This window comes from Leucopleurus acutus (genome assembly GCF_964270905.1).
Source record: "Leucopleurus acutus genome assembly, chromosome: 11".
NCBI lineage: Eukaryota > Metazoa > Chordata > Mammalia > Artiodactyla > Delphinidae > Leucopleurus > Leucopleurus acutus.
The window spans coordinates 20,715,469-20,736,990 of NC_139152.1; the positions used below are offsets into that span (position 1 = coordinate 20,715,469).

Here is a 21,522-nt window from a genome sequence, read left to right on the forward strand (position 1 = left end):
ACTCTGTTCATGTCCTATCTAGATTTTTAATTTCATCAAAAAAATGAAGACTCTCTATGTCCTCTTATTATATGAAGTGTGAAATAGTGGGAAGAGCCCTTGGCTGGAGTTGGTGACTCAGATTCTAGTCTCCATTCTGTCACTTACTGGGTGTGACTCTGGGCAAGTCTCTGGGTAGTGCTGAGGTTCGATTTCCTTCCTGGTAGAGCAAGGGCAATGACTCTGACCTCAAGGGTTGTTGTGAGGCTAATGTGAACGTTCTTTATAAAGTGAAAAACACATGCACATTAAAGGTGCCAAAGAAACATGTCTCCCTATTGGATGATTTGGTGGCACTGTCCTTTACCAAAGCAATGTCCCAATGGCCTTTCCTAAATGTGTTTCTTTTCAGATGCAGTTACACACATATGAGAACACTTTGCTTAATAAAGATGCAAGTTTGCAGAAGGTTGGTCCTGTCTCTTCACATGAGGGCCTGTGGGACTCACTAGCTCTCTCCAAGTCATAAAGGAAGGAGATGGTCATTTGTGTAACTTCACCCCTGTTAACATATCTGATTCTAATATTCTGTCACAAGACATTTCTTTATTTGTAAGAACAAAAATATTCTTCTGAGTGAAGAATACTGACTTCTCCATCTGGGATGTTTTAACGTATCCTCTGTAAATTCTGGTGATGTTCATCCCTTTATTCAACAAATACTAGTGTGCCAATTTGCCAGTCATTGGCTAGATAGTGGTGATGCAATTTTAATTCATAACAACACAAATGAGTGTGCAGTCAGTCATTTTAGGGAAAAAGAAGAATATATCCTCAGTTATTTTCTACCTAGTTTGATTGATTGATTTGATAGATAGATATTATTCTATTTATCTTTGTGTCCTGTGATTATAGCCTATCTGGTAACAAAGTTTGCCGGCTACCAAGATGCTGGTTATGGTGGCTTTAAAAGACCCAGGAAGGATACACACTAAGTTAATAAACTTCCACATTCCAAGACAGGAGAGTGAAGAAAGAGCAGTACTTCACTTCTTTTCCTTCCCCTGCAGTTTATGAGGTTTCAAAGGAGCCATTCACGGCTTGTGGACATTGACCAAGATACTGAATATTGTACCAACTGTATCACCTCATCGTGGGTGTTCTCACTCCCCATGTAGTGCCATGGGGTAGTGGTGGTTGCTCACTTCCTCTGTAACTCTGGTCTTTCCACCATTTTGCACTCCTGCCCAGCACTCAGAATGCACTTCTCATGCTCCAGGCACCATGCTAGTCGTGGATTAGAACTATAGGTCAGACACTGACTGTACCGTCTGGTCTTGCAGTACGAAACTATGGTTTTAACAGAGATATGGTTTGAACTGGATAAAATTGGATGCCTTAATAATTCATTAGTCATTCTGCAGGTAAAAAACTGCTTTTTTTCTTAAATGTACCATAGTAATATAATTCTGACTTGGACTTAAGAATTACCTTGCAGGGTATGATTCCACTGGACAGGCAAAGACAGAACGTAATTAACACCAGTCAGATACAGCTGCCTTGCTGTCCCATTCTTTTCTGCTTAGTTTTAATCACAAACACAGACTAGTTCAGTTTTCCAATAATGAGATTAGTAGAAGGTCTCATCATCTTTGGGCATTTACAATTCTTCAGATTGATAGTCTAGTAAATACAATTTAGTGGACTCATACATTTATTTGCTATTAATTCTCTCTCCTACTTTTCAGAAGGATTTAAGTATAGAAGAACTTAAGTCAACCATCATAGAATATGAAAACGTTATAGAGGTATACCATAACGATCTCACAACTTGCAAGGGGGGGTTATTAAACGTAAATGTGAATGTCCCACTAGAGTAACACGTGCGGCCTAATGTTGTATGTGATTTCCAGAACTTACGAGGGGAGAAAAACAAACTGGCTCATGAGTTACAGCACTTGCAACAGGAACTCATCGTGTAAGTACAGAGCACCCCGTCACCAGCCTTCTGTCATGTGCCCCCGCCCTACATGCTTCACCTACCGAGCTATGTGCAGTTCTTTGAATGTGCCACGTTCTTTTCTTCTGTACCTTTGTAAGTGATATTTTCTCTGCTTTTCTCCTAAGAGGACGAATTCCTTCACAAGTTTTCCATTACCCTGCCTTACCCTTCCTTGCTTTTCTGATACCTTTAGATTAAGTAATCCTTCTGAGTTCATGCATGGCACGTTATTCTTACTTCTTTCCTAGCACCCACTACCTTATATTATGATCGTTTGTTTCTGATTTTGTGTCACGTGCTAGTCCAGGAGTCCATAGGTAACAAAAATGAGTACAGTCAGTGGGGTAAGTGCACATACTTACATTAGGGAAGTGACGATGAGGAAAGTGCATTATCCAGGTAAAGATGGGGGGTTACTCTGTTTAGCTCCAGATAATTGTTACATCAAGAATATATGGACCCAGTGTGGCCACATGTTCCCATTTTCTAAAGAAAAGCCAGAAATCTAGATTTTTAGTGAAAATTTTAACAATTTTAACTATTGGCTCCAATTCTTAAGAACAAGAAAATATAGCTTACCTGTTTGCAACCACCTGGAATCACTAGTGTGTGCAGCTCCTGGAGGGCAGGGACTACCTCTTTCTATTTATTTATTTATTCATTCATTCATTCATTCATTCATTCATTCATTTATGGCTGTGTTGGGTCTTCATTGCTGCACGCAGGCTTTCTCTAGCTGCAGTGAGCAGGGGCTACTCTTTGTTGCCGTGCATGGGCTTCTCACTGCGGTGGCTTCTCTTGTTGCGGAGCACGGGCTCTAGGTGCACAGGCTTCAGTAGTTGTGACACGTGGGCTCAGTAGTTGTGGCTTGCAGGCTCTAGAACGCAGGCTCAGTAGTTGTGGTGCACGGACTTAGTTGCTCTGCGCATGTGGGATCTTCCCAGACCAGGGCTCGAACCCATGTCCCCTGCATTGGCAGGCGGATTCTTAACCACTGTGCCACCAGGGAAGTCCCAGGGACTACCTCTTATTCCCCTCTGTATTCTTAGGTACCTTATACAATCCTTGGCACACATGGGTGCTCACTGATTGTTTGGTGATAAATAAACCTTATTGTGGTGACTTAAAACATAATATTGGAGGCGTACCTAACCAGACGACTATGTTTTTTCTTTTCTTTCCCCAAGGAATGGAATCCAGTTGAATGTCAGTGGAGAGCATAAGACTGTCAACTCTGAAGGAGAAAAATCTCTACATTGTGAACTCTTTCTTGCTCAGTCTGCAGAGGTAGGTGATTATCATCAAATGGAAGACTTTAAAAAATAATCACCACATGGGATAGCTTGCTATTAAGTGAAGTTCTGTAGCTTGCTGCAAAGCACTCATGACATTTTGAGGGAATCTGTTGATAGTTTATAGAACCTAAGTCTAAAGTCTCTTAGCCTGGAAGAACAGATCTTTTTCAAGTTATGGCTGAAAACTATAGTGAGACTCCAGCATGGGGTTGTGGAAATGTGTGTTCAGTGAATCTGGACTTTAGAAATCTTTATATTCTTTATATTTTTCAGGACAAACTACCTGCAGTGATCCCCAGCCTGGGGTCTGAAAGATAGCAGTAGAGATCCATGAACTATTTTTAGTATTTCTCCAAACCCCCAAAGTAAATGTATCTACCAAAAATAAAGATGCTCAGAAACAAGATGAAATTTCTTTGCTTTAAGATGTAATTGTACCAACACAAATTAATGACACTGATTATTATGTTCTGAACATAAATTAGCATTTTTATATGTTTTGGGTTAATTTTAAAATGGCAAAATGAATTATTGGTTTAAAATCTCCAGTTTGGAACTACCCTGGTGGCGCAGTAGTTGGGAGTCCACCTGCCGATGCAGGGGACACGGGTTCGTGCCCCGGTCCGGGAGGATCCCACATGCCGCGGAGCGGCTGGGCCCGTGAGCCATGGCCGCTGAGCCTGCGCGTCTGGAGCCTGTGCTCCGCAACAAGAGAGGCCACAGCGGTGAGAGGCCCGCCTAACGGAAAAAAAAAAAAAAGAAAAAAAAAATCTCCAGTTTGTTCGTAGACCCATTTCTTTACACTAGGGGAGGAAACAGTCGAAAGCTTTCTTGTGGATGAAATGTTGGGACCCACCTCCCTACTATATTTTTACTCCTTTGTACTTTCCAGTTTTGTGCTTGTTATGTTAGGAAATGTTTTATTAGCAAATTGCTTTGTTTCGCTACTTTGATGGTCTTTCCATGTTGGGTAGATGATGGATATGCCCAGAATGTCCTCCTGTTGACAGCTGTGATATGACCTTGAAAGGAGAGAATGTCCTTGGGGCAAATGCTGTTTGAATTTCTCCTGCCAAGGATGCAGGGCAACATATGCTGCCTTCACCTAAGGCCGTCTCAGGCAGCCTCGAACATTCTGCTGAGGGCTGTGCTTTCCTGACATTCTGTTTCAAATACTCATCATTTTTACTGTGTTTTTGATACCAAGCCAAACTGCCAGACTGAATGAAGTGGTGGCCAATCTGCCACGGCAATGTGTTTTTATCCCCGGTCCTCCGAGATAATAATGGTGCCAAGATGCCATCCTGTAAAGCTTTAGAGTTCTGAACAGGGGTTAAACAGCTGGCAATGTTTTGGCTCTGAAGTTTATCCCACTAATGGATTAGGAAGTCTTTGCCTTCTAATTGGAATCTGGAATAAGAGCCCTATGACCTTCTTCCAACAGATAGCAAGAAGAAAGTTAACTTTGTTGTCATATATCTAAAATATGACAGGACATAGAGGCTTTGAGAGACGTATAAGAAATTTGCTTTGTGAAATATCATCTGAGAGTATCTTCTATGAGTGGAGGACAGACAAAAGAAACCAGTCTGTTTTCAATGGGATTTATTGCATGCCCCCCAGCAGTTTTTTTTTTCTGTGAATTTCTTTCCCTTCCCCTCTTTTCATAAAATTAAAGCCATAAAATATCACCTACATGTAAATGTTATCTATTGGATACATGAATTTTCCTTAAGAATGAGTAAATATTAAGTTAAAGCCATCTAAGAGAGAAAATGAAAACAATTTTGGGGGGATATTAGGAGGATTTCATTAGACTATTTAGAACTATTTGATGGGGATAATTACATTGACCCATGGGCATCATTTTCATAAAATAAAAATAATGTTCTTTATTAAGATGACAGAGCTGTGGACATTTTGGTAATTGTTTCAGAACAATGAAACCAAGTGGCAGTGCAATTTAATCAGCTTGTCATCTCTGGACACAATGATGGACCAAGAAATGCTGCTGTTACTGAGAGAACTTGAACAAAAGGGAGTGGAGTTCACAGCTATGCTTCAGAAGCTGGTATTGTATAACATCTGCATATTGTGCTGTTTCACTGGCCAGGAACGTCTGCAGATAATTGACCTACAGTCTGTTTGCTGAGCACAAGCGTATCTGTGTGTTGGGACCCAAATTTGTCTTACTATGAAATGAGAAGATTTTTCTCAAACCTTCCTGATGTGGATCTTCTAGTTCTGGGTCAATCAGGACTAACGAGTTGACCATTAGATATGGATTGCTTAAGCTTGTTTTTCCTACAGGTTAATCTTTGGTATCAAAGGGCTGAAGATGCAGTATCTGTTGAACAGTTTCCTTCTGGCTAATGGCTAGTACCTCTTTCTCCATTTAGATTTTTGACTGGAAACTCTAGATGGTCAGAAAAGACAGAGAACAACATTTTCATGTTGGTATTTCCAGTCCCTTTCAAAGTACCTAGCATATTCTAGGTAGTATTTAGTTTGATGAATGAAAAAAATCCATGAAAATGCTTGTTTCCTTCTATTTGAGAGGAGAATGAAAATGGGTAGGTTTTATTCTGGAAAACAGTTCTATCCAATATATTCAGCATGTATAGGGCACCTGATGAGAGTTAACATCTACACATGGCAACATCCTGGGATAAAGGAAAGCCACTGGGTGGCCTTAGATGACAAGAAACTCTCTGGTGGCTTCCTAAATTACCTGTATAAAACCTTGTCTAAATTACTTCTTCTTATATAATTGCATATGGCTTTCACTGAACTCCTGGTTGAAGATGTGGAACTCTTTTTCAGCATGAAGATGTTCCTGAAGTTGAAACACTCATTGGTAGTTCTCTACAGTGCGTAACTAGGGCAACTAATCCAGAAATTACTGTGAAAGAAAAGTGGGAGAACAAGCTTACTGTAAGTGTTCTATATTTTGTGATTTTCCTGGTTTTTCTTCTACTTTCTTAACCCAGGTAACGCTTATTATACACAGTATCATTTCTAAGACTTTATTGTGTTCTGCCATCTCATTCTGGCGATGTGTGTGGAGTGTGCATGTATGGGTGACAGAGTGTGATGGTTAAGATAAGTGTGTGTGAGTGTGAGGGTAACAAATGAAAGAGACGGTGAGTGTGAGGATATGGGATATGCCTTGGAGAGACAAAGAGTAAATAAGCTGATTTAATTAAAAGTGTATTTTATTTGAATCCTTCCGAGGACTGGCTGGTGTAAGCTTGAATTTTTCCTATCAAAATTCTCTAACTTTGATAGAATGATAATTGTGCAAAAGAATCTTATTCCTGAGACTCTGACAGTTTTATTATACCAGAAATTAGCAGAGTATCAAAAATGGAAACTTCTGAGGTAGCTAGTCCCAGTTTTGTTAGAAAGGAAGCATATAAAAAGAAATCTCTTTAATTTATCCATCACTTATTATCTCTGCTTCTTGACTGCCAGACGACTTCCTAACATCTCTCAGCCCCCTGAGTTAAGCTAAAGCATGAAGTAAACTCTGAAAACTCTGGAATATTAATTTCAGCCCTTGCCAAACTTACCTTTTTAAAAAGGTTTTTAATATGTGTTTGAATATGGTAATCAACAAATACTGATTTTATTGCATTTCCTAGTCCCATTATATTCTGAAGCAATTGTGATTATTGATGAAATGGTCACGTATCTTAAGAAAAAGAAAGCAAAGCTCAATTTTAGGCACACTATGGGTACCTAATATGTACTTGTTAAATCGAGATAATCAACCCACAGGATAATCAATCTGTAGGCAACTGCGAATTGCTATCTGTTCAATTAGAATTTTAGAGTCCAGTAACCGTGAATGCTATTGAGGTGGGAATGGCCACAGCATGTTATATTGCCTCTTATTTCTTTATATTTAACATTGGAACAGTGGAGTTTGTTTTGTGACTCTTCTTATAGGAATTCAAATATATCAAGGAAGAGAAACTAAATCTTTGTATATTAATGCTGAACAGCTTGAGAAACCACAAAGAATCCCTTGATAAAGAGTTTGCCGAATTGATAGAGATTCTGAAGAGATTCAGGCTGGAATATTTTTATTTCAGAAAAGAATTTCTTCCCAGGTGATGATCCCTTATATATAAGAAACCCATGCTTTATATACATAACATGTTTGTAATTGTGCCACGACATTCAGTTTACTTTTTTCAAGTTGTATACCTTGATTTCAGATGACACTTTTTCAGGGAAGACATTTTGTCTGACAATTTTGGATTGTGAAAGAGTATGAAATTGACTTATATATTCAAAATTGCAAGTCATAAACTTGAAATCTATGGAAATCCATATATTGAGTTATTTTTCCCTAGAGAAGGAGTTTGGAATCAGACTATAGAATTCTTTTAACCAGAAGGGACCTTAGAGATTATTTAGTAAAACCTCATAACTTTACAGAGGACTGGGGCAAAAGGATGTAAAGTGAATTGATCAAGACCTGAGAGTTATTAATGGAAAATCTATGAATAGCTCTGTTAATGGAAGGACTTGATGCTGGAACTGTTGACTCCTATCCCATTGGGCTTTATGTTCCATCTCAGGGTACAATGCATTACATTGGGCCCTAATCAATTAAATTTCAAGTGAAAGAAGTCATAGGGAATAGAAGACTCTAAATATAAAGTGACTTAAAATCTTATCCTTCCTCTCACCTTAATTCTTTTTTTTTTGAAGTACCTGTGTTTTATGTATGTGTGTATGTGTGTATGTATGTATGTATTTATGGCTGCACTGCATGGCTTGTGGGATCTTAGTTCCCCGACCAGGGATTGAACCCTCGCCCTCAGTGAAAGCACGGAGTCCTGACCACTGGACTGCCAGGGAATTCCCCTTAATTATTATGTTTTCTGGGGAAAACTCTCGAAATTTGTACACTGTGTAAACCACATACTAAACAAGGACAGGGGTTAGATCTTTTGTTAACCACTATTTATATAGCTGCTAATGCCCTACTTAGCATTCCCTTAAGAAATGCTTTTTGACTGACTGAATGAATGAATATGGGTGTATTTTTCATTTAAATAAAGTAAAAGAAAAAAATGTACTTAGAGACCAAGATTGCTGAAAGAAAATAGCAAGAAGAAACTATTTTATTCCCCCCAAGTAAGGAAACTAGGTATCAGAGAGCGTTTAATACCAGAAGGAACTCTCAAGAAGATGATCTTCTGCTTTCCCTAAGAAACCGGGAGGGCTTCCCTGGTGGCGCGGTGGTTGAGAGTCCGCCTGCCGATGCAGGGGACACGGGTTCGTGCCCCGGCCCAGGAAGATCCCACATGCCTCGGAGGGGCTGGGCCCGTGAGCCGTGGCCGCTGAGCCTGCGCGTCCGGAGCCTGTGCTCCACAATGGGAGAGGCCACAACAGTGAGAGGCCCGCATACCGCAAAAAAGAAAAAAAGAAAAAAAAGAAACCGGGAGCCCAGACTTCCCCATAGTGGTGAAGGAGGAATGGGTTAAGTAGATACGCAGCTTCCTTACACAGATACCATCTCCACAAAAGGGAGCATTGAAATTCTTCTGTTTAGCAACAAAGAACTATTTGGAGAGAGGCCTGCACTGGAGTCATCTAGGAGTAAGTGAATCTTCTGTATTCTCCTATTAGACACACAAACGGCCCAGTTAAATAATAGTAGGTACGATTTGTTGAGAGCTCATTGTGTTGCATGTAGTGCTAAGAATTTGACACACATTTGTCTCCAGAGAGGTTACCCTGGTGGGGTTAAGTGAGAGCTGTGATCAGGCCTAGATATGGTCTACTTCAAAACCTATATTCTTTCAACTATTAATCCCCCACTTTCTACTTGTTAAAATCGAATGTAATACTTATCAATAATATTCTAGGAACTTAGCATTGGGCAAAATAATACTCATCAGTGGAAGGATGGCTTAGCCCCTGCCTTCTAAACATAATTTAAAGGACACAAAGCCATATAGAGGCTACACACAAAATGATTTGGCTATAGGTATTAACTATGAATGAGAACATGAGTGAAGTATTTTGTGGTGGTGAGAGGGAATTCTATGTTTAGATGAAGTAGGAAATATTTATTAAAATTAAACTTTCAGGAGTTAGCTGTTTGCTGAGGAGAAAGCTTCCGTTTTGGTGCAAGAGAAACAGACTCCAGTGCTGAGGAATGGAAAGAATTGAGTGAGGCAACGAGAGGCAGTGAAAGAAAAAAAAAAAAAAGGCTTTTGGAGGGCTTGGTGAGAAAAACGTGTTGTCATTTGTACATGCTTTTGTACATCCAAGTGCCACCTCTTTGCCATACTTGTTTTCCCTCTAAATGCTAGGGAATTATAGAAAATAGGACAGAAATCTCTACCTCCATGAAACTAACATCTATCAAGGGACACAGATAATGAATGAACATATAATTATATAATATAATCCCAGGGAGTAGTAAGTGACATGAAGAAAATTAAAGCAGGATAAGAAGACCAAGAATGACCAGGACCTAATTTTAGAAAGAATGGTCAGGAAGGGCCTGTCTGAGGGATGATAAATTGAGTAGATAAATGAAGTGAGAGAGTGAGCTATGTGATGATCTGGGGAGTGTTCTAGGCAGAGGAAATAGCTAGTGCACAGGCCCTGGGGTTGTAACGAGCTTGGTATGTTTGTGGAGCAGCAGGAGGCCGGCATGACAGGGATGGGATGAGTGCTGGGCAGTGGTAGGAGATGAGGTCAGAAAGATAGGCAGGGGTCAGGTCCACAGCCTTGCAGTTCATGTTTAGGAATTGAGGTTTTATTCTGAGTAGATGGGAAGCAATTGGAGGATTACAAGCAGGGAAGTAATATAACTTGTGTTTTGAAAAATCATTCTGGCTGCCATGTAGAGAATTGTCTATAGAGGGCAAGAGTGAAAACAGTGAGACAAGTGAGAAGAGGTATTTTTCAATAACAGATCACCAATTAGAGATCCTGAAATCAATTTACTGGATTATGACCCACTTAAAATAATAAATATAAAAATATCAGAATATATTGTATATAGTAAGTCTAAGTAATATATCATAAAATTTTTGTTTCAGCTAGGTGTGTGTGTGTGTGTGCGTGCGCGCGTGCGCTTAGTTAAAATATAAAATATTTACTGAGTCATGGTCAAGAAAGCCCCTGAGATAAGTGCTATTGTAATAGTCCAGGTGAGGAGTATAATGTGAGCCAGGGTGATAGTTATGAAGGTGATATGAAATGGTTGGATTCAAACTATATTTTGAGGATAGATCAGATCTGACTTACTAGTGAATTAGATGTGGGAATGCAAGAAAGAGAATCATCCTTGACTTAGGTGGTTTTGGTCTGAAAGCTAGGTAAATGAGGTGCTAGATGGCAAAGTCTGGGGGAGACTCAGACGTGGCAGGAGTAAAAAAATCAAGATTTAGCATTAGGACATGTTAGCAAGGAGAGTTGTTGAATTTAAACACACACGCACACCCAAAGCTAAAGCTACTATGCCTCTCAACATGATAATGAAAATCTCTATAGAAGAAAAATCTTTGAAGTTTCAACATTTGTTGAATATCTTTAATGAATGGTACTATCTAATTTTTTAAAGCTTTTTCTAAGGCTGCTGTGCTTCATAAGGTAAATAAATGTTATTGTCTTATAGGTACAAATACATATAAGTGGTTAAAAGCTTTAGTATCATTAAATATGGGTTTCTGTTGGGCCTTACAGTCCTTTGGCTTCCCCTTGAAAGATAATGGACACTCCTGATAGCTTAGACTATTCCCGGAAAAGATAAAAGTAGATAAAATTGATGTGTTAAAAAACAGAGGAGGTGATGTCAGCAAGAAGGTGGAATAGGAAGCACTGGACCCTCCTTCTCCCAATGGGTACACTGACTCAACAGTAATACATGAGCAAATTCCTTTTGTGAGAAACCCAGAAACTAATACTTAAGAGGCTCCTTCACCTTGGGTAACCATGATGGGTAACCAACCACATCAAAGATGGTAGGAAAATTCTAGATACCCTTGCACCATAATTCCTGCTCCTGGCACAGTGTTATATGATTAGAAGGAACCCCCCAGCTCCTAGCTTTTTCCTGAATAGGGAAAGAGTTGGACTATTGTGCCCAACATTCCAACTTTGCTGAGGACTGCCCAAAATACCAGCTTCTGTCTTACCTGTCTCAGAATGAAGACAGAACTGGGTGTACTATAGACATCTGGGGGACACTGAGAACAAAGACAATGGTTTGAATTGGCACACAAGCACTCATCATAGTCCCTCCCCCTAGCTCAGAGAGAGTAAGCAGATAAAAAATTCCGGATCACAGCTTCTCCCTAGGGAAAGAAAGAGTTGGATCACACATCCAACATTCCAGCTATTCTGGGGGGTTCCTAAGAGACTGGCTTCTGTCACACCCATCTTAGAGCGATGATGGGATCCTTATACCCTGGATGCCTAGGTTCCACTAAGAACAGAAATGGTGGGTTGAACCAACATAAAGATTTGAGAGGCTCCTAGAATCTCTGCTCAAAGTGACTGGTAAGGAATTTTTCCTGTATAAGTCCAGTCTGCTAATACTGGGAGAGGTGGATCTTTTTTCTGATGTGAAGATACCAATACAAAGAGTCAAGAAAAATGAAGACACAGGAAAATATGTCTCAAACAAAGGAACAAAATACATCTCCAAAAACTGTACCTAATAAGACAGAGATAAATGATTTACCCCACAGAGAATTCAAAATAGCTGTCATAAAGTTGTTCAATGAGATTGGGAGAACAATGCATGAACAAAGTGAGACTGTCAACAAAGAGACAAAAAGTACCAAACAGAAATCTTGGAGCAGAAGAATCCTGAAAATTTTACCAGAAGAGTTCAATAGCAGATGCAGAAGAAAAGATCAGTGAACTTGAAGAGAAGTCATTGAAAATTATCCAGTCAGAGGAGTAAAAAAAAAAAAGAGATTGAGAGAGAGAATGAAAAAGAGTGAAGAAAACTTAAGGGACTTAAGGGATGTTATCAAGTAGACCAATATATGTATTATGGGAGTCCCAGAAGGAGAAGAGAGAAAGAAAGGGACAGAAAGGTTATTCAAAGAAATAATGGCTGAAAACTTCCAAAATCTGGGGAAGGACACCAGACCCAGGAGGCCTAACAGATCTCAAATAAGATGAACCCAAAGAAATCCACACTGAGACACATTATAATCAAATTGTCAAAAGTCAAAGAGAATTTTGAAAGCAGCCAGCGAAGGGTTTTGTCAGGTACAGGGGAGATCTCATGACTATCAGTGGATTTCTCAGCGGAAACCTTGCAGGCCAGAAGGGAGTGGGATGATATATTTGAAGTGCTGAAAGTAAAGAACTATCAACCAAGAGCACCATACCCAGCAAAACTAACTGTCCCTCAAAAATGAAGGTGATATAAAGACTTTGCCTACAAACAAAAGCTGAGGGAGTTCATTACCACTAGGTCTGCCTTACAAGAAATGCTAAAAAGAGTTCTTCAAGTTGAAACAAAAGGACCTTAAACAGCAATATGAGAGCATATTAAAGTATAAGGTTCACTGGTAAAGGTAGATATATAGGCAAACACAGTAAATCACTTTTAATTCTAGGATAAAAGTTTTTAAAAAGTATTATAAACAAAAGTATAAAAATTTGTTAATGGTATACTATATAAAAAGATATAAATTGTGACATCAAACATAAAATGGGGGGCAGAGAGGTAAAAATGTAGGTTTATGGTATGTGATTGAAGTTAAGTTGTTATCAGCTTAAAATAGGTTACTATAACTGTAAGATGTTTTATGTATGTCCCATGGTAACCATAAAGAAAATACCTATAAAAGATACACAAAAGAAAAAGAAAGGAATCAAAACATATCAATATTAAAAAAATCAATGAAACACAAAGGAAGACAGGAAAAGAGGAACAAAAGAACTACAAGACAGAAAACAATTAACCAAGTGGCAATGGTAAGTCCCTCCCTATCAATAATCACTTTAAATGTAGATAGATCAAACTCCCAAAATAAAAGGCATAGAGCAGATTGAATGGATTAAAAAACAAGACCCAACTATATTCTGTCTATGAGACTCATTTTTTAAAAAATTTTTTATTTTATATAGGAGTATGGTTGATTTAAAATGTTGTGTTTCGTGTGTACAGCAAAGTGATTCAGTGCTATATGTATAAACATATACATATATCCATTCTTTTTCAGATTCTTTTCCCATTTAGGTTATTACAGAATATTGAGTAGAGTTCCCTGTGCTATACAGTAGGTCTTTGTTGATTATCTATTTTATATATAGTAGTATATATATGTTAATTCCAAACTCTTAATTTATGCCTTCCCCCCACCTTTCGCCTTTGGTAACCATAAGTTTGTTTTCGAAGTCTTTGAGTCTGTTGCTGTTTTGTAAATAAGTTCATTTGTGACATTTTTTAAGATTCCATATATAAGTGATATCATATGATATTTGTCTTTCTCTGTCTGACTTACTTCCCTTAGTATGATAATCTCTAGGACCATCCATGTTGCTGCAAATGGCATTATTTCATTCATTTTAATGGCTGAGTAATATTCCATTGTATATGTATACCACATCTTCTTTATCCATTCATCTGTTGATGGACATTTAGGTTGCTTCCATGTCTTGGCTATTGTAAATAGTGTTGCAATGAACACTGGGGGGCCTGTATCTTTTTGAATTATGGTTATCTCCAGATATATGCCCAGGAGTGGGATTGTTGGTTGAAATGGTAGCTCTATTTTAGTTTTTTAAGGCATCTCCCTACTGTTCTAAGAGACTCAGTTTAGATTTAAGAACACATATTGGCTGAAAGTGAAGGCATGGTAAAAGGGATTATGTGCAAATGCTAATCAAAAGAGAACAGGGATGACTATACTTATGTCCAAAAAAATAGACTGTAAGTCAAAATCTGTCACAAGAGACAAAGAATATTATAAAACGATGAGTCAATTCACCAGGAAGATACAATTATAAATATAATTGCACCCAATATCAGAGCACCTAAATATATAAAGCAAACATTGGCCGAATTAAAGGGAGAAATAGATAGCAATATAATGTCATTGTAGGAGACTTCAATACCCTGCTTTCAATAATGGAAAGAACATTGAGACAGAAGATCAATAAGGAAACAGCACGCTTGAACAATACTACAGATACAATGGACCTAACAGACATATATAAAGGATTCCACCACATAGCTACAGAATATATTGGGGCTTCCCTGGTGGCGCAGTGGTTGAGAGTCCGCCTGCCGATGCAGGTGACACGGGTTAGTGCCCCAGTCCGGGAGGATCCCACATGCCGTGGAGCGGCTAGGCCCGTGAGCCATGGCCGCTGGGCCTGCGCATCTGGAGCCTGTGCTCTGCAATGGGAGAGGCCACAACAGTGAGAGGCTCACTGGGTAACTGAGATCTTGCAAGCTGCACAGCACAGCTGAAAAAAAGAAAAGAAGAAGAAGAAGAAAGATCTCAAACAACCTAACTTTACACCTCAAGGAACTATAAAAAGAAAAGAAAAAACTAAGTCCAAAGTAAGCACAAGGAAGGAAATAATAAAGATTAGAGCAGAAATAAACAAAATAGATAATATAAAAACATTTTTAAAATATCAATGAAACTTGATTTGTTTGTTTTTGAAAAGATAAACATAATTGAAAATCTTTTGCTAGGCTAAGGAAAAGAGAAAACTCAAATGAGAAATGAAGGAAGAGACATTAAAATTGATGCCACCAGGGGGGCAATGGGACATAAGAGACTGCTGTGAACAATTATTCAGCAATAAATTGGAAAACTTTGAAGAAATGGATAAATTCCTAGAAACGTACAACCTATCAAGACTGAACCAGGAAGAAACATAAAATCCGAACAGACTCATAACTAGTAAAGAGGTTGAAGCAGTATTCAAAAAACTCCCAACCAATAAAAAACCAGGACCAGATGACTTTACTGATGAATCACCAAACATTAAAAGAAAATTAATGTCAGTCCTTCTGAAACAGTTTCAAAAAATTGAAGATGAGGGATCATTTCCTGGTTCATTTTATGAGGGCAGCATTATTCTGACACCAAAACCAAAGACATTACAAGAAAACTATTCATCCTTGATGAATATACATACAAAATCCTCAGCAAAATACTAGTAAACCATTTTAAACAGCCCATTAAAAAGTTGATACTCCATGACCAAGTGAGATTTATCCCTGGGATGCAAGATGGTTCAACATATGAAAATCAATTAATATGATACACCACATTAACAAAATGATGGATAAATAGCACATTATCATCTAAATTGATGCAGAAAAGCTTTTGATAAGATTCAACACCTTTCATGATAAAAATATTCAAAAAACTAGAAATAGAAGGAAACTACCTCAACATAATAAAGGTTGTATGTGAAAAGCCCACAGCTAACATCATACTCAATGATGAAAGACTGAAAGCTTTTGCTCTAAGATCAGAAACAGCTCAAGCATGTTCGCTCTCACCACTTCTATGCAATGTAGTACTGAAAGTACTAACCTGAGCAATTAGGCAAGAAAAAGAAATAAAAGCCATCCACATTGGAAAGGAAGTAGTAAAATCATCTCTATTTGGAGATGACGTGATCCGTATATAGAAAGACTCCACAAAAAGCAGTTAGAACTAATAAACAAATTCAGCAAAGTGGCAACATACAAAATCGACATACAAAAATCAGTTGCATTTCTATACACTAATAATAAACTTTCTGAAAAGGAAACTGAGAAAACAATCCTATTCAAAATAGTATCCAAAGAATAAAATAAGAATAAACTTTAAGGAGATAATGACTTGCATACTTAAAACTATAAAACAACACTGAAATAAATTAAAGAAGATGCAAACTAATGGAAAGACATCTTGTGTTTATGGATTGGAAGATTTAATGTTGTTAAGATGTCTGTACTACCCGAAACAATCTACAGATTCAATGCAATCTCTACCAAAATTCAAATGACATTTTTTTACAGTAATAGAAAAGAACAATCCTAATATTCATGTGGAACTACAAAGGACCAAAACAATCTTGAGAAAGAAGAACAAAGCTGGAGGTATCACACGTTTTGATTTCAAAATATATTACAAAGCTACAGACCAATGGAATAGAATAGAGCGTCCAGAAATAAACCCTCACATGTATGGTCAACTGATCTTCAAGTAGGGTGCCAAGAATACACAATGGAGAGTGGATAGTCTTTTCAACAAATGATACTGGGAAAACTGGATATCCACATGCAAAAGAATAAAGATGAACCCTATCTTACACCATATACAAAAATCAACTCAAAATGGATTGAAGACTAAAACATAAGGTTTAAAACTGTAAAACTCCTAGAAGAAAACTTAGGGGAAAAGCTTCATGACATTGGTCTTGGCAATACTTTCTTGGATATGAAACCAAAGGCACAAGCAACAGAAGAAAAAATATGCACGTAGTTCTACATCAGACTAAAAAGCACACAGCAAAAGATTTAACAGAGTGAAAAGGTAACCTATTGAATGGGGGAAAATATTTGCAAACCACATATCTGAAAAGAGGTTAACATTCAAAATATAGAAGGAACTTCTACAATTCAATAGAAAAACCCAATTTAAAAATGGGCAAAAGAATTGAATAGACATTTTTCCAAAGAAGATATAAAATTGGCCAACAAGTACGTGAAAAGATGTTCCACATCACTAGTCATCAGAGAAATGCAATTAAAAACCACAATGAGTCATTCACAATGATGAATGAATCACACCTGTTAGGAAGGCTATTATAAAAAAAAAAACCCAAAAGATACAAAGTGTTGGCAAGGGTGTAGAAAAATTGAAACCCTTGTATACTGTTGGTAGGAATGTAAAATGGTGCAACTGCTATGGAAAACAGTTTGGAGGTTCTCAAAAAATTAAAAATAGAACTACCATATGATCCAGCAATCCCACTGCTGGGTATATATCCAAAAGAATTCAAAGTAAAATCTCGAAAAGATATTTGCACACTCAGGTTCATTGCAGCATTAGTCATAATAGTCGAGATGTGGAATCAATCTAAATGTTCATTAAGGGTGAATAAATAAAGAAAATATGGTATATACATACAATGAAATATTGCTCAGCTTTTTTAAAAAAAAATGTTTTTGAAAGCTTTTCGAAAAAGAAGGAAATTTTGCCACATGTGATAACGTGGATGAATCTTGAGGATGTTATGATAAGTGAAATAAACCAGTCAGAGAAGGACAAATACTGCATGATTCTGATTACATGAGGTATTTAAAGTAGTCAAACTTACAGAAGCAGGGAGTAGAATGGTGGTTTCCAGGGGCTTGGGAAGGGCAAATGGATGGTTGTAATTCAACAGGTATAAAGTTTCAGTTACACAAGATGAATAAGTTCTAGAGATCTGCTGTACAACATTGAACCTATAGTTAACAGTACTGTATGGTGCACTTTAAAGTGCTAAGAGGGTAGATCTCATGTTAAATGTTCTTAACCACAATTAAAAATGTTCTTAACCACAATTAAAAAAAAAACCTGACTACATGCTGTTGGACAATGCTCAGTAGAATGTGTGTTTAGGTTGTTAGGTTGTTTTTATTTTTGGTTAGGGTTTTGTTTGTTGGCTTACCGTAGTGGTGAAGCATTCTCTGAAACCATCTTTGTCTCTCATATGGTCCTTCTTGTAATCAGGGCTGGATTTATGTCAATGTACAATGGGATTCTGACTATGTATTAACATTTGAGAGGTATGTACAAGGCCTAAACCTGACAATGTCTTCCTCACTGCTTTGAAACTCCCAAAGGTTCTCATTCATTTGAGCTAATATCCTTATTCAGGTCACGTTGTTTCCAGATAGCCATTGATATATTGATATATAACATGGTTTAAATAATCTCATCAGCTAACAGATGCATTTTTATATATTTGGGGGATTAGGGTTGGATCCAAAAGAGAAGTAACATAACAACACTAAGAGATTTGGGGTGAGGAAGAAAGGGAGGGGAAAGGCTTTAGAAAAGAGAGGACTGCAGTGGAAATACTAACAGCTAACTTTTGTCTGTTCTTGGGAGCAGCCCTTCCTGTGCTCATGGCACATAGTTATACCATGACTGACAATTCTTAAGGAGAAAGGCTAAGGTCCTGAAACAAAGCACTTATTTCTTTTTTTTCTCTCTTTTTTCTTTTCCCTTCTTCGCTTTTCCTTTCCTTTCTTTTTTTTTTTTTTTGAAAAAGCTAGCTGTGCTATGTAAATATGGTACCTGTCACAGTGACCTTATTGTAGTGCCAACGTAGCTAAGTACTATTAATGTAGCTTGTGGGGAACTGAATATTCCAGTGTAGAATAGGAAACTAAATGTTCTTATCTGTAAAGTGAGGTTATCAGACTAAGTGATCAATACGATTGCTTTAATTAAAATTCTATATTTGTGAAGCATTTTTCTATATTGTAAATACTTTCACTTTTTCCTCTCATCTCTGAGGAAGTATATTAAGTTTGAATTTGTCATAACTTCCCAGGGGGTGACTCTTAGTTGAAATGTCACTGACAGCTTGTGGTTTGAACTTTTTTTTAACTAGGCAGAAACAACTAGAAGCCATCACACAACTGCAAGAGGATGCTGTCAACCAGGAAGCCATCCTCAGGAAGAAGGTCCAAGAAGCCAGCCAATGGTTGGAGGGGGCAGCGGAGCAGGTAAGGTGGCCTTTGACTACATTATATGCACAGGAAGTCTCCTCAGATGTCCTTAAAACCCTGAAGTGAAAATGGAGGAGGAACCAAAAAAACAAAGAGGAACTGCAAAGTTCAGTCCCTCTCGACTAGCAGTGAGCGGAGGAAGTAAAGGGGGAGTTGTAAGAGGCGGTGTCAACAGCCTGCTGATGAAAGAGGCAACTTTGCAGAAAGAGGCGACTTGACATACCAAGACTTTTGCCGCTGTAGAAATAGCTCAGGCATACGAAGCCCATGCAAACACAGAATTGCAGAAGTTCAGTGGAGGCTTATCACTTCCCTGAGAAGAAAAGCACATTTTCAGTTTCGTGTGCATAAGAGTGAGTGCTCAATTGCTTTCTTTCCCGGCCACCCTGCTAAAATCCAGCATTAACTGTCGGTATCCAGGTGGAGGATGGAGATCAGGCAGCCCACTCTGCCAGGGAAAAAGCTAAGCCTTTGCTGCGTAAATTAGAGGAAGCAATTTCGGATCAACGAAATCTCCAGACTATAAATACTGAGTTAGTGAACACTTGCCAGACACTTGAGCAGAAGACAAGAAAACCGAAAAGTGAGTAGCAAGTATTTGTTATGTCTGAATTCAGTCCATTCTGAGGGGGGGCAGAAGGACTACAGCCATTTTTCTAGATTCCAGCTGCTATCTTATTACTGAATTCATGATGATGAAATGGCTCCAGAAGCAGTGTTATGGGCTTCCAGAGAGATCTGCCTAGTGGCTAGGTGGCTGGATTTAACCATTAACTTTCCCTTTTGGTTGTCTACTACAAGCTGGATTTTTCCATGACTGTTATTTCTTTAAAAATTAAACAAAACCTCTCAATATCTTTAAAAGTAAACATGGAAAAAAATCTTGTATGCATGAGATAGTTGAACTTGGAAATTGTTTACATATTCTACTCTGACTTTATTAGCTGGTTTGTACCCATCATATGGTAGAAGAGGCCCTGCCTCTCTATTTTCTTTTAAGCAGTAATTTTAGAGTTGAGCAAAATACTTATGAATTCAATGTGTATCAAAATGTTATATATGTGTGAAAATTCTTTTAAAATTTTGTGTTCTTCACCTATATATTTTACTTTAAAAACTAGAACATTTGCCATTTTACCTAAAAGTAGATAAGCATTTACTGAGGACTGGGGTGAGAAGACAATTGTCAAATTACAGAGGTCAGATTATTTTTAAGCTTATTTTATTCTAGAAACATGGTTCAGTAAAAATGAAGCTTATGTATGTGACCATTTATCAGACAACTGCCTTTGTCCAGCCAGCTTCTCGTTCTAGCAGTATAAAGGTTCTTTTTATAGAAAGTTATTGGTTTGGGTAATAACTAAATAGAAACTTAAGGTAAGCTAGTGATGGAAAATTTCAGACTTGTGTTTGTTTTGGATTTATTGTACCCTTTCTACTGTTATCTGAGAAAGCTCTTTAAGAGTTTAAAGGAATTGGCTAGTTCTAAGATAGCAGTGGTTATTCAACACTTTATTATTTTTTATTTCTAAGCCTTTATTATTTTTTATTGCTAAGCCTATTTTTTATTTCTAAGCCATGATCAATGAACTTGATCATTTTCAATAACAGTAAGTGTCATTTTACTCTGCTTAACTCTGTCAGACAATGTAAAGCATGCTTTAAATTACATAATCTTTATGTTATTTTTTGTATTGCTCAGAGGGCATTGGAGAATGTCCCCTTGTGATTGGAGCTGTTAATTTTGAGCCATGATCATGCCTTCGTTAAGGCATTCCAAATTTGGTTTATGGTGTGTTTGCTTTAGACACGGTGCTTAGAGGTCCAACCTTTGATCCAGTTATTTTTATCCTTTGCTTAAATCAATATTATACCCCATAGTTTTATAAAACAAAGGATTTATCCCCTCCTCCCACCTACTATGGCTTGTAGTACCTTCTTGGAAAAGTCAGCCTTTGTAACTTATTCCAAAATATACGTTCTCAATGTTATGAACTTGCTAGTGTCTTCTCAGTCTATCCTCAGGGGATAATTGGTCCAAATATCATTTAAAATAGAATATGAAAGCTGCCCTATGTTGAATGCATGTATTTTTTTTCTGGCTGGATAAAGTAGGGTGGATGCTTCCTTTCTGTCTTGAATTGCTCACAGTCTCACAGGCTTTGTTAGCTCCTTTACTTGTTAGTATCTTTTGCTGCCCAAAGAAGGCATACCTATCCACATTTTGCTCTTAAGACCCTTTGCTTACGAAGATCTTTCCAATAATGCCCTTAAAAATCAACCTTTATAAGAAGAGGGTAGCACATATTTTCAAAAAGTCTATAGAGCAGATGTTCCAGATAGACTGTGAACAAACGTCAACAAGGTAGGACAGTTACAACACAAACACATCCTCACACATTCCACCATGACCACTGCCATCACATACTGTTTGAATTCTGAGTCAGACAACAAAACTGTTTAAATCCACTTAGTTCTTGTGAAGCTTTCCGGTTAGCGTCATAAATTCA

The 21,522-nt window shown here is 37.8% G+C and overlaps 1 protein-coding gene across 1 annotated transcript in view; it reads left to right on the plus strand.

The window, feature by feature from the left end:
• IRAG2 (inositol 1,4,5-triphosphate receptor associated 2) overlaps window positions 1-21,522 on the plus strand; it is a gene marked incomplete at its 5' end in the record, with an annotated part of 91,234 nt that overhangs the window by 23,711 nt on the left and 46,001 nt on the right. The window contains 9 exons of the mRNA XM_082849525.1: window positions 392-448; window positions 1,728-1,787; window positions 1,893-1,957; window positions 3,169-3,268; window positions 5,213-5,347; window positions 6,100-6,210; window positions 7,228-7,391; window positions 18,895-19,009; window positions 19,433-19,595. Coding sequence (XP_082705651.1) covers window positions 392-448; window positions 1,728-1,787; window positions 1,893-1,957; window positions 3,169-3,268; window positions 5,213-5,347; window positions 6,100-6,210; window positions 7,228-7,391; window positions 18,895-19,009; window positions 19,433-19,595 — 970 coding nt within the window. The remainder of the gene's footprint in view (window positions 1-391; window positions 449-1,727; window positions 1,788-1,892; window positions 1,958-3,168; window positions 3,269-5,212; window positions 5,348-6,099; window positions 6,211-7,227; window positions 7,392-18,894; window positions 19,010-19,432; window positions 19,596-21,522) is intronic.